The 12749-nt window shown below is 38.0% G+C and overlaps 1 protein-coding gene across 3 annotated transcripts in view; it reads right to left on the reverse strand.

The window, feature by feature from the left end:
- The window catches only part of HERC4 (HECT and RLD domain containing E3 ubiquitin protein ligase 4), a 94036-nt gene that overhangs the window by 50854 nt on the left and 30433 nt on the right, over positions 1–12749 (reverse strand). For 2 of the 3 annotated variants that reach the window (XM_045023475.1, XM_045023474.1), the window contains 7 exons: positions 11999–12129; positions 10427–10587; positions 9879–9955; positions 4667–4791; positions 2262–2321; positions 2004–2115; positions 1180–1369 (listed from right to left, as the gene is read on the reverse strand). In XM_045023475.1, the coding sequence (XP_044879410.1) occupies positions 1180–1369; positions 2004–2115; positions 2262–2321; positions 4667–4791; positions 9879–9955; positions 10427–10587; positions 11999–12129 (856 nt within the window). Of the gene's footprint in view, positions 1–1179; positions 1370–2003; positions 2116–2261; positions 2322–4666; positions 4792–9878; positions 9956–10426; positions 10588–11998; positions 12130–12713; positions 12733–12749 lie in introns of those variants that run through there. The other variant, XM_045023476.1, reaches the window with a different exon arrangement.

The following is a 12749-nucleotide window of genomic DNA, read 5'->3' on the forward strand; positions in this document are numbered from 1 at the left end:
TATAGAGCTATCCCTAAAGTACTGCCTCCTTCTACGGAAACGGTTGTAACATGATGGGCATGCAGCAAATCTTTGAAGTAACAAGCTGTTCCTAGCACAATACTTTGTTAAGTCTTTAAATTTGAACATTCCTTATTCTAAATTAACTTTGCACAATAAAACAGTTACCTAATTACAATACACTCTAACGGAATCAGTTTTGTTATAAACAGAGGAAATAAAATATGATATAATTCAAATATAAATTAAAGCCAGAAAATCTGTGGGGAAAAAAATGTGTCAAATAGCTATTCAATGGGAAGATATAGTGAAAGCTGCACTGTCTAAAAGGATCTTGAGGCAATAAAGACAGCTAACAGGATATGAAATTGTAATGCAACAGGGTAAGAAAGCTAGAGTGGTTTTAGGCTGTATATGATCAGATATCCTGGCTCAGAATAGGGAGGCAATATCCCTCTATGCAGCACCGGTGAGACCTATTGAAAAAAACGGTAAAATGCTTTGTCTAAGTAAATCAAAGATGTGAATTCAATGTCTGTTCTTTAGCAATCCTGGAAACTGCCTACAGGATGCTGTTGACAAGAGAGGTGAGCTATGACTCTTCCAGTACGACAGCAACTATCTACAAGAGAGGGAAGGCATATGATTTCTTAGAAACACAACTGACACACACACACACCCCGCCCCCACATTCTTTGAAGAGTGAAGATGAGTGAAAACACACCTGATTATGCAGATTTAAATTTTACTGATAATTGTGAGTATGGAGAAGACATAGAAAATGTAAACACTAATTAATCAGTCTAACAACAGGAAGCACCAAAACCCTCTAAATCCTTTAAAAGAAATCCATGAAATACAGAGATTCTCACTCTCAAAAGAATCAGACTGAAGACAATGATAACTGATCCATTTTATGGACTGGCATGTAGCTCACGAAGATATTAAGAAAGATATACACTTTCTTATCTAGTTAGGAACATACCTCTCAGTGATGGAGTAATAGAAAAGAAGAGAAGAGAAAAAAACTAAATTCCTAACTTTTTCTTTGAGGGATTCTACAGAACTATATAGAGAAATATTTTGCAGATCCTATGAATTCATTTATGCAATTTCCACATACTACCAATTTTCAGCTAGAGAGAGTTTCAACATAGAAGATTTAAAAAAAATTCTTACCAAGTACTTTCAGTGGAGCTTTTTCTAGATTTACAACAGCTGTTCCAAAAGGAATAGCTAATGTTGTAAAATTGTTCACATCACTCATCAGTGGGCATTCTGGCAGAGTGAGATACAGCCTTAGGGCTTCAACATCAGGTAAGGAAGTAGTCAATTTAGGAATAAGGTTCTTCTCCAAACTAGCTGCAACCTACAACATTGCATAGAAGTAAACTCACTTTATTTTAAAACAAAAAAAACAAACCAAATATCTGAAAGTATAAACACAACGTTAATGAAAGGGCTTGATCCTAATATGAGACGAGCAGGTGTGCAGTGCAGAACAATAATTTGAAAATAGTATTACTGCATGCATATGCGTAAGCACAATAGTGAAGCTATTCGCTTCATGTACCAATGTTTACCTCAGCTAAAAACAGAGTAATTATTCCACAGCAAAAGCTTCATAGTTAAACACTTCAAAATGTGCTTTGTGGAAAGATGAAGGTTACAATGCAGAAAATATACAATGCTTAACACAAACCACGGTAATTTAGAAAAAACAGACCTAGATTATTATACACATTATAATGTTTTATTATCTATGTACATATTATAGCATTAAAATAGAAAAGGTATGGAATTAAAATCACAGATATTTAGACATAGAAAATGTACCGTGTGGTTTACTGCTGCCCACTACAAAATGTTTTTACAAACTCCTCATTAACTTAGAACTGGTTTATACAAATTACTTTTTTATACTAAAGAACCAGATCAAGGTGTAACACCGCAGAATTTATGAATCCGTGTAACTACATCTAAGGAAGATTTGCAGGACAAACCTGTTGTGATATACGAGGATGGTCAGGACTTATAAGTTTGTGAAATAGTAGTCTAGCAGCGTTCATATCAACCCCCGAGAATCGAGCACTAGTTCTATAGTGATCATCATTGCTGAAGGGGAAAGAAAAAAAAAAGCCTGTAAGAGAATTTTGCATTCACCTCCTCTCCACACCAAACCCACTCCCCGCCCCAGACATTTTTATTTCTGCTTCAATAAACTATCTTGAAATCTGAAATTTACAAGATTATCCACTCACCTCACAGCTAAAAAACTCCCATTTAGGCAGCCAGCTGAAGAAAACGTTCCATCTATTTCACTAAAAAGATATGTATAAGAAAAATTAGATTTACATATCAAATTAAAGTTTGTGTTTACTATAAATTGTTATTTATACCCCAATGACACTTCATATAATATCTAATCATGCCTATCTGCAATATCAGTAAATGAAATTGGATAAGACAAAATGCTAACCTGAGATAATCAAAACAAAAATTTTCACAGGACTGCTTTATATATATAAACTGACAAACAGCAGACCCCAAGTTCTGAATGTTTCTCAAAGAAAAATAAACTTGTATAAAATTGGTACTTTTCTACAGGAAAATACTTCTGACACTTGAACTGATTCAGGCAATCACTTTTATAAAGTGCTTTTTAGGTAGCTTCTTTCGTGGACTTGAAATGCTTTAAATGCTCATAGATATCTTTTTGCCAGTGCTATTAGACATCTGATCTATGAAAACTGATAATGGGCCCTGGCTTTATCCACAACCAAAACACAAATTAGTTAGTGGTACAAGATCCCCTCTTACAAGTGGCCTGTTATTTTATTACATATTATATAAAAACCTTTCAGACTAGCAAAGTGAATGCATGAAGAGAAAATTCACTCACAACCTATTCCTAGATGCATACTGTTAGATGTGAAGTTTGTGAATATAAACATTTTTGCTAATTTACAAAGTATGAATTTGTTCAGAGGGCTAAAAAAGTCACTGAACATCAAATGAATAGCTAGTATCATTCACTAAAAAAACAAAACAAAACAAAAAAAACTGAGAAACTACATGCACATTATATCTCATGCAACGAATAGCTACAGGATATAATGCACATATACAATAATAAATCCACAGAACTCTGCATTAATAAGCTTGAGGAAATAATATTTCAGTTGCTTGGATTTCTCTTTATTTTATACTGTAACTATAGGAATTTCAGTCCAATAGGGAAGGGCCATCTACACTCAGAAATAACCACAGTCAGCCTGGCCTACCAGGGAACAGGGAAATTTCCTGAAACCCAGGGAAGCTCATCTTAAAAAAAAAAAATCCGTGTTCTAGCTAAGAGGTCTGTCTCTTTAGAGCTGCCAAAGGGGCAGGTTTCTCACTTGCTTTGTCCCACCAGGAGCAGACCCTGTAGGATCCTCATTCAAAAGTCAGTGACTGCTACTTTTTGAGGCTGTTCTCACTTCTGACGCAAGTGCAAGAGTACACTGCAGACCCAGACAACGAACACCACTCGACACTCTAATCTGATTATGACAACAGAAGAGTACTTTGTATTACAGGCTGCATTTAAGATGAATTTCTTTTGTCCCAACTCATTTATTAGTTATGAACGGCAGCAAACTTGAAATTCACAAAAAACTTACAAAAACATAGCTTCACATTATGTATTGAGGTAACTGGTAGCACACGGCCTTCACCCTCTATTCCTTCCCTTTGAGATTCTTAGTTCACTCTCCCTCTAAAGCCTGACCTGTTCTCCACCTATGTTACTGAGGCCATTACTTTGATGACCAACATTCTGTCAATACTCCCACTCAAGTCATCTCTCCTGATGTCAAATTCCTTATACTTTACTGTTCTTTAAAGGTCTGTATAAAAAGTGATAAAGTAGATCTCAACCAGCTGTACTGAGGTAAAAGGAGTTAGCATGGATCTAAACCAGCAGTTCTCAAACTGTGGGTCGGGACCCCAAAGTGGGTAGCGACCCCATTTTAATGGGGTCACCAGGGATGGCTTAGACTTGTTGGGGCTGGGGCTGAAGCATAAGCCTCTCTGCCTGGGGCCAAAGCTGAAGCCTGAGGGTTTCTGCTTTTTTCCCCCCTGCCTAGGGAAGTGGGACTCAGGCTTTGCCCCCACACCACGATCCCCACCAGGGCAGTGGAGCTCGGGCGGGCTCAGGCTTCGGTCCCCACTCCTGGAGTCGTGTAGTAATTTTTGTCGTCAGAAGGGGGTCGCGGTGCAATGAAGTTTGAGGACCTCGATCTAAACAAGGGAAAAGATCAAGGTTATCTAACCTCAACCACTTTTCCCAGTCCAGACAATCCATAGGCCCCCTTTTTCCCTACCCGAGTCCCTATGCACACCTTACCCCCCTAATATCTTCAAATCCCTATCTTAAGTCCACATTTTGTATCTTAAATGTTTGTAATTACTTTTTATTTAGTTGCTTCAACAGGAAGGAAGTAGAACTTCTATAAGGCTTTAAATTGAATTACAAGCAGCATTGTCAAGAACAAAGCTCTGATGTGTACAGCAAAGACAATAATTAAAACATTCTCTGTGAAAAACTTTTGCAACTGTGTATATGTATTATAATTTAGTTTAGTTTTCAAAAGATATTTTTCTCAACAATTTAATTTGGTCTTACTCAGCTATCTCCACAGGAAGTCTTCCAGATGGACAAGTCAGCAATTTCTGAATAAATACTTCATTCACAGTCCAGATCTGCTTTGAAGAGTCAGGACACCTGAAGTCATCTGGTGGCATCATGTTCTAAATTTAGAAGAGGGACATCAGCCATAGAAAGCAGAACAATTTTCTCATTTATCAGTCTTACTGAGGAAAGCAAGCCCCTAAAATGTAATTGACAAAACTCTTTATTCATACATTCATGTTCCATGAGAATATTACAGTAGTGAAATACCATATTAGAAGACAGAAACCAGATTATGCAACTTTCATTTGAATAAAGTATATTTCGTGTTAGGCCTTTTAGCTCTAGTTGGGAAATAAATTTTTGAATGTTGATTGCAACTGGCATCTAAGTTACACTGTAATATCCCTTCAAACCATACAGAAGATGTTACCTGAATAGCATAAAGAATAACAGCAGGTTTTCTGAGTAATATACAAGTTAAAACAATGAGTTTTTTCAATTTGCTTAATACAAAACTGATTAATTTCAAATGAATAACTAACTATGCAAGACTAGATAATATTACTTGCTGTGAAATAAATATTTCTCAAATGTTTTAATACTGAGGGTCATTTCTTTAGGAAGAGATCCTCTTATGAGCACCTCCCCTCCCAACGCTGATTACACAACCTATCCATCCCAATGCTGATTTTACACTTACACACACACACAGGGCGGGAGGGGATCTCCTCCCTTTGCATCAGGGATGGACACGGATAGAGAGGGGATATTGGATAGGGAGAGCCAGGGCTCTGAGGTAACGCTGAGCATTCTCTCTCTGGCGCTTGGGTTGCTGGTTCTTGCTCATGCATTCAAGATCTAACTGATCACTATATGTGGGGTCAGGAAGTGTCCCCCAGATCAGACTGGCAGTAAACTTGGTTTTTTTTCACTGTCCTCTGAAGCATGTGGGTACGGGTCACTTGCTGGGATTATCTGGGCAGGTCACTGTTTCAGTGAGATATTGCCATTGCGAGGGCCTCAGGTATTGGTGCGCCTCAGTCCCTTCTAGTCTCTGTCTGTGGCACATAATAGTCTAGTCTCCTATGGGTTGTAATACTTTGGTCTAATTTCAGTTGTTGGGTTAATTTGCGGATGCTGGGAGGAGGTGGTAGCCTGCGATATACAGGAGATCAGACTAGATGACATTAAACACTAAGACTATGAACTATAGTGCTTGGTAACATGAAAAAAAGTAATATTTGGACAGGAAGAAGGCGGCAAGATGAAAATAAACTCACTTTAGTACAAAAATATTTAATTGTCAAGTTCTATCTCTACCTCATTTGCTGTCCCCCTTCCTCTCCCCCTTATTGCTGGATTTTACATTTACTACTACTCTAATCCCTTTTATTGTCTGCAGTCCTCACCACTTCAATCACCACAGGTCACTTCACAATTTATTTTTGGTTTACTGTGATTAGCACCCATTTGGTATCATGAGCAAATCTGATATCATGGGTAAATTTAAGAAACAGTTCAAATAGCTTTCCACTACTGAGCAATAATCTCAAACACTCACAAGGGAGTGCTCTTCTTAACAGATTAATACATGCTCAACTGAAACTCCTTAGTGGGATTATTTCATTTTTCATTACATGCTTCCCCACTGCAGCGAAAGGAACTCTGCAGAAAACCTGGAAGCATTCCATTGACTTCTTTACACACAAGATAAGGACCAAGAAGAAAAGGGAAGCAGGGCAAAGGAGGGGACTTACATTTTAAACGCTCTTGGTTTCTTGAAGCTGAAAATTCACTATAAGGAAATCCCAGGGCAAACTCTAACAAACTTGACCTAACCTATACTAAATATCCACTCCCCTAAGCGTCTCCCAGACGCAATCTCAAACCAGATACTAGCAGAATGGCTTGCTAAATTGCTGTGCTACCACTGGTTCCTTTAGTGGGGTAATTCCTATTTCCAGCTGCTCCCAGTGTCCAATGGGAATTGAAGATGCAGACAACGTTAGTCACCACGTTCAGTAGCTATTCTAACTAATCTCCCCCCCCCAAACTTCCCTCAAACACTATGTGCAAGGAGGCTGTAGTGGGAGAGGAGTTTGACTTCCCCTCTGATCAACCTCATTTTTGTCTGATAAACAGGGGCCCCTACACTCCTTAGGGTTGCCACCCATCGGCGTTTTACCCCACAGTCCAGTTTTTGGCTTCTGTTTTCCTGGTGCCAGATGCCCGCTTTTCAACCAGAAAATATGTCAAAAAGGGGACGTGGTAGTGTCCAGTCAGATGTACTGAGTGAACACCAAAAGTCCAGTTACTGTGGGGTTGGGGGAGGTGCTGGGTCATTAACCTGTGCCAGCCCCTGCTCAGCCAGGGTTGCCTCCTACTTGCAGACAGGCTCCTTGTCAGGCTGCAGCAGCTCCTACCCCAGCCCTGGAGGAGAGGGAGCCTGGGGGTTGAATTTAAGGAAAAAAATTGTGAAACTAATGACACACAAAAAGCAATACAATTTAGTTGAAATTTGGTACATTGTCATTCCTTTATCCTATCCTGTGTCCATTTTGTCTATTTAGATTGTAAGCTCTTAAGGACAGGGATCTTCTATGTCCGAGAGGGTTCTAACACACTTTTGGATGCCTGAGAAATAATATACTAACAAACATGTTTTTGCTTCTCTCCACACCACAGAGTCAATCATGCACAGTATCTGTGTGCCTGCACACAGGAAAGAGGACAGAGTGAGACAAGTAGAGTGTTTTCTTTATTTTCTATAAAGTTGCTTTCTGCTAAAAACAAGAACAGTGCCTTATATGCTTACGCAGGGAATTCTTATGCTTTTCAAACATTTTTAAAACAACGTAACAACAAAATGTTAAACTGTTAAGTAGCGCCCTGCTTAGATTTATGGATATGTGAATTAATTCTAGAGCAAAATAAAGATAAATAATGGTTCCCCATGCATCAGTGATCTCCAGTTAACCTCAGCTAATTCTTGTCAAAATGTACTTAAAAACTTATTTTGGCAGTTTATAGGAACTGATTTTTTTTGTAAGATATTAAAAATAAACAAACAAACAAATAAAATAAATAAACACACACCTCACTGCAACTATATAAATACCAACTACATCTGAGCATTTTTACATATAAATTTTTCATTTCTTTTCCAGTTCTAGTTAACATACTGACCAAGCTACATTGCTTCAGTTTTAAAAGATTTTGAAATATTTTTCCCAGGTGCTGAAGACAAAACAATGAATAAGAAAAATCAAGAAGACTTATTAAAATTTATGTTGGAACTAACTTCTTATGCTGCTTCATCTAGAATTCCAAAAAGACTACAAAGTCTTAATCATAAAAAAAGTAATGTGCAAGGTTTGTTCAATTTTGTGGTCAAGGTCTGGAGTTTGGCATTTTAAATTGGATTGCTGTGCAACTATTGTTTTGAACAAATTAAACTGTACAAAAAATTAAGGTTTTAGGCAAGACTGTGTATATTTAGACAATGTAGATCTGCACATGAATACATAATTGTCTTTTTTTTAAATTGCTATATAACTATGCTTGTAATCTAAGCTTTCGTTTAAAAATGAAGGGGGGAAGGGTAGCTCAGTGGTTTGAGCCCTGGCCCGCTAAACCCAGGGTTGTGAGTTCAATCCTTGAGAGGGCCACTTAGGGATCTGGGGCAAAAATCAGTACTTGGTCCTGCTAGTGAAGGCAGGGGGCTGGACTCGATGACCCTTCAAGGTCCCTTCCAGTTCTAGGAGATGCATATATCTCCTATTATTATTATTATTATTTTTAAGAATAATTACATTTTTAGCTTTCATGGTTGTGAAGAAAAACTTCAGAATCTTAAGTGGAAAGTAAGTCAACGCAGTTTTGTCTGCCTGAGTTGACAGATAGCCTGTAACAGTAAATCCAGGGATCACATGAATGACCCACATTCATCTGAGTCAGGGTGTTGTTATTTCTATAATACCCAGAGAACTGTACTAGCCACTTTACAATCATTTAAGAAGGAAGGTCTGAGGCCCAAAGAGCTCACAGTTTAAGCAGAAGAAAAACTGATCGTGAAGGGAGGCAACAAACAAGCAAAATGACTCAGGTAATGTTTTATGTAGTGCAATTGTAGCCATGTCGGTCCCAGGATATTAGACAGACAAGATGGGTAACAAGCTCTTCTTCAAGTCTGGAAAGATACTCCCAGCATCATGGCAAAACCCAAGGTGGAATAGACTGTTTAGCTCAAGTAGTTACCACATACTGTGAGGGACTAACACCTCTGCAGTCATAGGACAAAAAGAGGGGGTTAGGGAGTCTCAAACTGCTGATGTCACAGTGTCTAAGACTGTAATGAATTCTAAATGACAATTTAAAATGTCAGCAATAAACTATTTGGCTACTAATCACTGTAGCAGAAACGATCAGCTAAACATGCTTATCCATCACTGCTGGACGAAATACCAGATACTGGGGCAAGGAACAACAGGGAAGTTAGCTGCTGGTAAAAGTTGGTGAGAAGTGGCAGAAAACAGGAAGTTCAAACCCCACTCATGTCTGAGCCTGCCTGAAAGGGAAAGAGGACCTGCATCCCATTACCGAAAGCTTCAAATGCATTGTAGATGCCAAAACCAACAACAGGCTTTCCACTTTCCTGAGCGTCCAAAATCCCAACTGTGAACTAACCCAGCCATGAAAGACTCAGGATTCCCCTTACAACTTGTACTATGCAGTTATGCATTTTCAATACTAAAACCAACAGAAGGTCAAAAAGAGAAGAAAAAAATGGGGGGGGAGGGGTCAGGGGAGATAAGCATAAATTAAACTCAACTTACATTAAAAAACAACGTATTATACTGATTGTGCTGTTCTGGACCAAGGCTGAGTGCTATGAAGTGAAGAAGATATGGGAGGCAGAGGTACATACACCTCTACCTCGATATAATGCTGTCCTCGGGAGCCAAAAAAATCATACCGCATTATAGGTGAAACCACGTTATATCAAACTTGCTTTGATCCACCGGCGTGCGCAGCCCCGCCCCCCCAGAGCGCAGCTTTACCGCATTATATCCGAATTTGTGTTATATCAGGGTAGAGGTGTAATTCTAAGGTTCCTGTCTCATAATTTAGGTCTAAAATGCCACATAGGACAGAGCCTTGGTTATAGGCTTTGAAACTGATTCACAGTATTTTAATTTATTACCTGTGGATTAAAGTAGTGTGAAAAACTCTGATCTCCACCAGAGAAAATTCTCTTTACACAATAATATTCTTCACTGTCTGCAATGAAAATAAAATTTAGTTAATTTCAAATCTTAGTTGAAATGGGGTATCACATTGCAATTGATACAATGACTGCTTGTCTATGAATCAAGCAATCAAAAAGGGTCTCTCTGCAGAAAGCACTATGTTATCACCCCTGATCAAAGCTGGTCGACACAACACAGAGCTTAAAATAGCAGCATCCACAGAAACCTTGGACTACACTCGCACATGCAATTTTGTTATGCCCAAAGGACCTAAATGAGTGGCATCATCTGTAAGATTTTAGCAAATATTTCCTGGTGCAGAAAAGGTTTTAGGGAGATGGAAGTGTTTTTCTCTGATATCAAGACCAATATCCCACTGTTCTAAGGAAGAGACAATTTGACAGAAGAGAAACTGCACTGGGAAATCATAGTTGGCTACCTCCCAAAGATCAAACAATGCAGAAATAGTTTGAAGAGTTAATATGTAGTGTCACACATTTACCTGTGCTTGGTGGGCACTGTCCACTATAAGGAATCCAGTTTCCTTTTACTGTGAAAGGACTTTTCCTATTACTGGTTGATCCTGTTCCTAACTGTCCATTACCTCCAAGACCAAAGGAGTAAATTCTTCCAGATGAAGGAACAAATGCAGAGGTGTGCTGCCTACAGCAGAGATACAAAATTTAAAATAAATTATGCACACATTGTAACATGCTCTGTGCAGGTCAAAATAGGACTGCTAACAGCATATTTAACATCCTTCAGCATGTTACCAGAAACCACGCGTTCCAACGCAGTGAAATAAAAGGACCTGCTTGGAACATTAGGGGACAGAGCAACCACTTGGAGCCTGCCATCCCTTCTCACCCAAAGTCTGACCTGGAGGGTGGTCTTGGACATTTAGAATTTAAAGTTTCTGCCAGATTGGCTGCAATTCTTTTTCTTCTCAGCCTTAAATTCATGGTAGGGGAGGGGACAGAGTGGGATAAACAGCCATGAATTAATGTAGACTGTTAACAGGGAATGATCCAGTCACGGTCACCATGGATAGACAGAATGGTAATTGAGGACAGTTTATATCAGGGGTAGGCAACCTATGGCATGTGTGCCAAAGGCAGCACATGAGCTGATTTTCAGTGGCACTCACACTGCCTGGGTCCTGGCCACCGGTCCAGGGGGCTCTGCATTTTAATTTAATTTTAAATGAAGCTTCTTAAACATTTTAAAAACCTTAATTTACTTTACATACAACAATAGTTTAGTTAAATATTATAACCTTGAAGAAATAGACCGTATAAAAATGTTTAAATGTACTACTGGCACGCGAAACCTTAAATTAGAGTGAATATTTGAAGACTCGGCACACCACTTCTGAAAGGTTGCCGATCCCTGGTTTATATTTAAACACCAGCACCATCATTTTGCTCCTGTGTGTATCTTTCTTCCATTCTTTGTCTTTGTCCTTTTAGATTACCAAATCTTTGGGACAAGGACAATGTCTTCAGCTATGTCTGGGAAGCATCTACATTTTGGGTGCTACTACAATCTGAACAATGATAAATATCCTCTCTGGCTTGAACTAGGACTACACACACATATGTTGAACACCCACTGCCCTGAAGCCATCATCTTATGCCTTTTTTTTTTTAAATAAAAAAAAGGTATGTTTTCAGCCCTTGTGTTACACTCAATAAGGCACGTACACATCTTAATTGTTCAGGATTTGGAGGGGTTTTTTTTGTTTGTTTTTTTTTAATGCTTGTTAGATATTGTTTATTGCCTTCACTTAACATGAAAGGACCAGAATTAGGGAGGCAAGGATGGACACAGGTTAAAAATAAATGATTATTGCAGTTGTTCTGTTTAGAGAGTCATACATCTTGGTGGTACAATTTTCTTTATTTTTTTTATTTAATACTGTTTAAGATAACACATTTAAGTACTTCAAGTCTAACAATTTTGTCCTTACCCCTTATCTTTAAGGGTCAGAGTTCAGATACTTCACTATACAACTGGATGCTCAGTATACAAAATATTTTTGCCATTCATAGCTCTAGTACAGAATGGATCTTACCTCCCACAAGCAATCTGTGTGACAATACTTCCCATAAGTTCAAAAACTTTCCTTGGGTTTATCTCATGGCTGGTAGAGTTATGACCCAATTGTCCATAGCCTCCAGCTCCAAATGTAAAAACCCCACCTTCCTAAACAAATATATTTAGATTAAAATTAGAATGCATTTAACAATAAGAATCATCTATTGTACAGTTCTCCTTTCTTGGTTTATATAATTTTAACAAGATAGTGGAATAGAAAAATAAGGGTACTCATCTATACAGGGTTACAAATTAATTCCATTTATGAAAATGTAGTACACCTATCATATATTACACCACTGTTAAATAACGTTTTTGAAATTTCCACATTATTACACAACAATTCTGCCATTAACATGAAACTAAACCTTGTTTTTCCTCTTTTCCACAGATGAACTATAATTGCACATAAAAACTCAAAAAAACCAGGAAAATCCTAAAATTAATTCATAAATATATTTCATAATAATTTCCAAATAGGAAGCTGCCCTCCTCAAAGAAATGATGCAGAGTATGATTGAAAGCATTAGCTTCACCATTTGAAAGCACAGGATATCAAAAAGTTTCAACATGGTTGTAAGGCAAGTTCAATTTAAAAAAGATGTTTTTGATTAATTTAACAGGAAATTAACCAAAAACCATAACAGAAGAATGTTAATCAAAAACGTTTTTAAAAAAGTTACGCAACTTACCTTCCAACAACTGTGAAAATTTCCATATTCAAATGC

The sequence above is a fragment of the Mauremys mutica genome, chromosome 7 (assembly GCF_020497125.1).
Source record: "Mauremys mutica isolate MM-2020 ecotype Southern chromosome 7, ASM2049712v1, whole genome shotgun sequence".
Taxonomy (NCBI): domain Eukaryota; kingdom Metazoa; phylum Chordata; order Testudines; family Geoemydidae; genus Mauremys; species Mauremys mutica.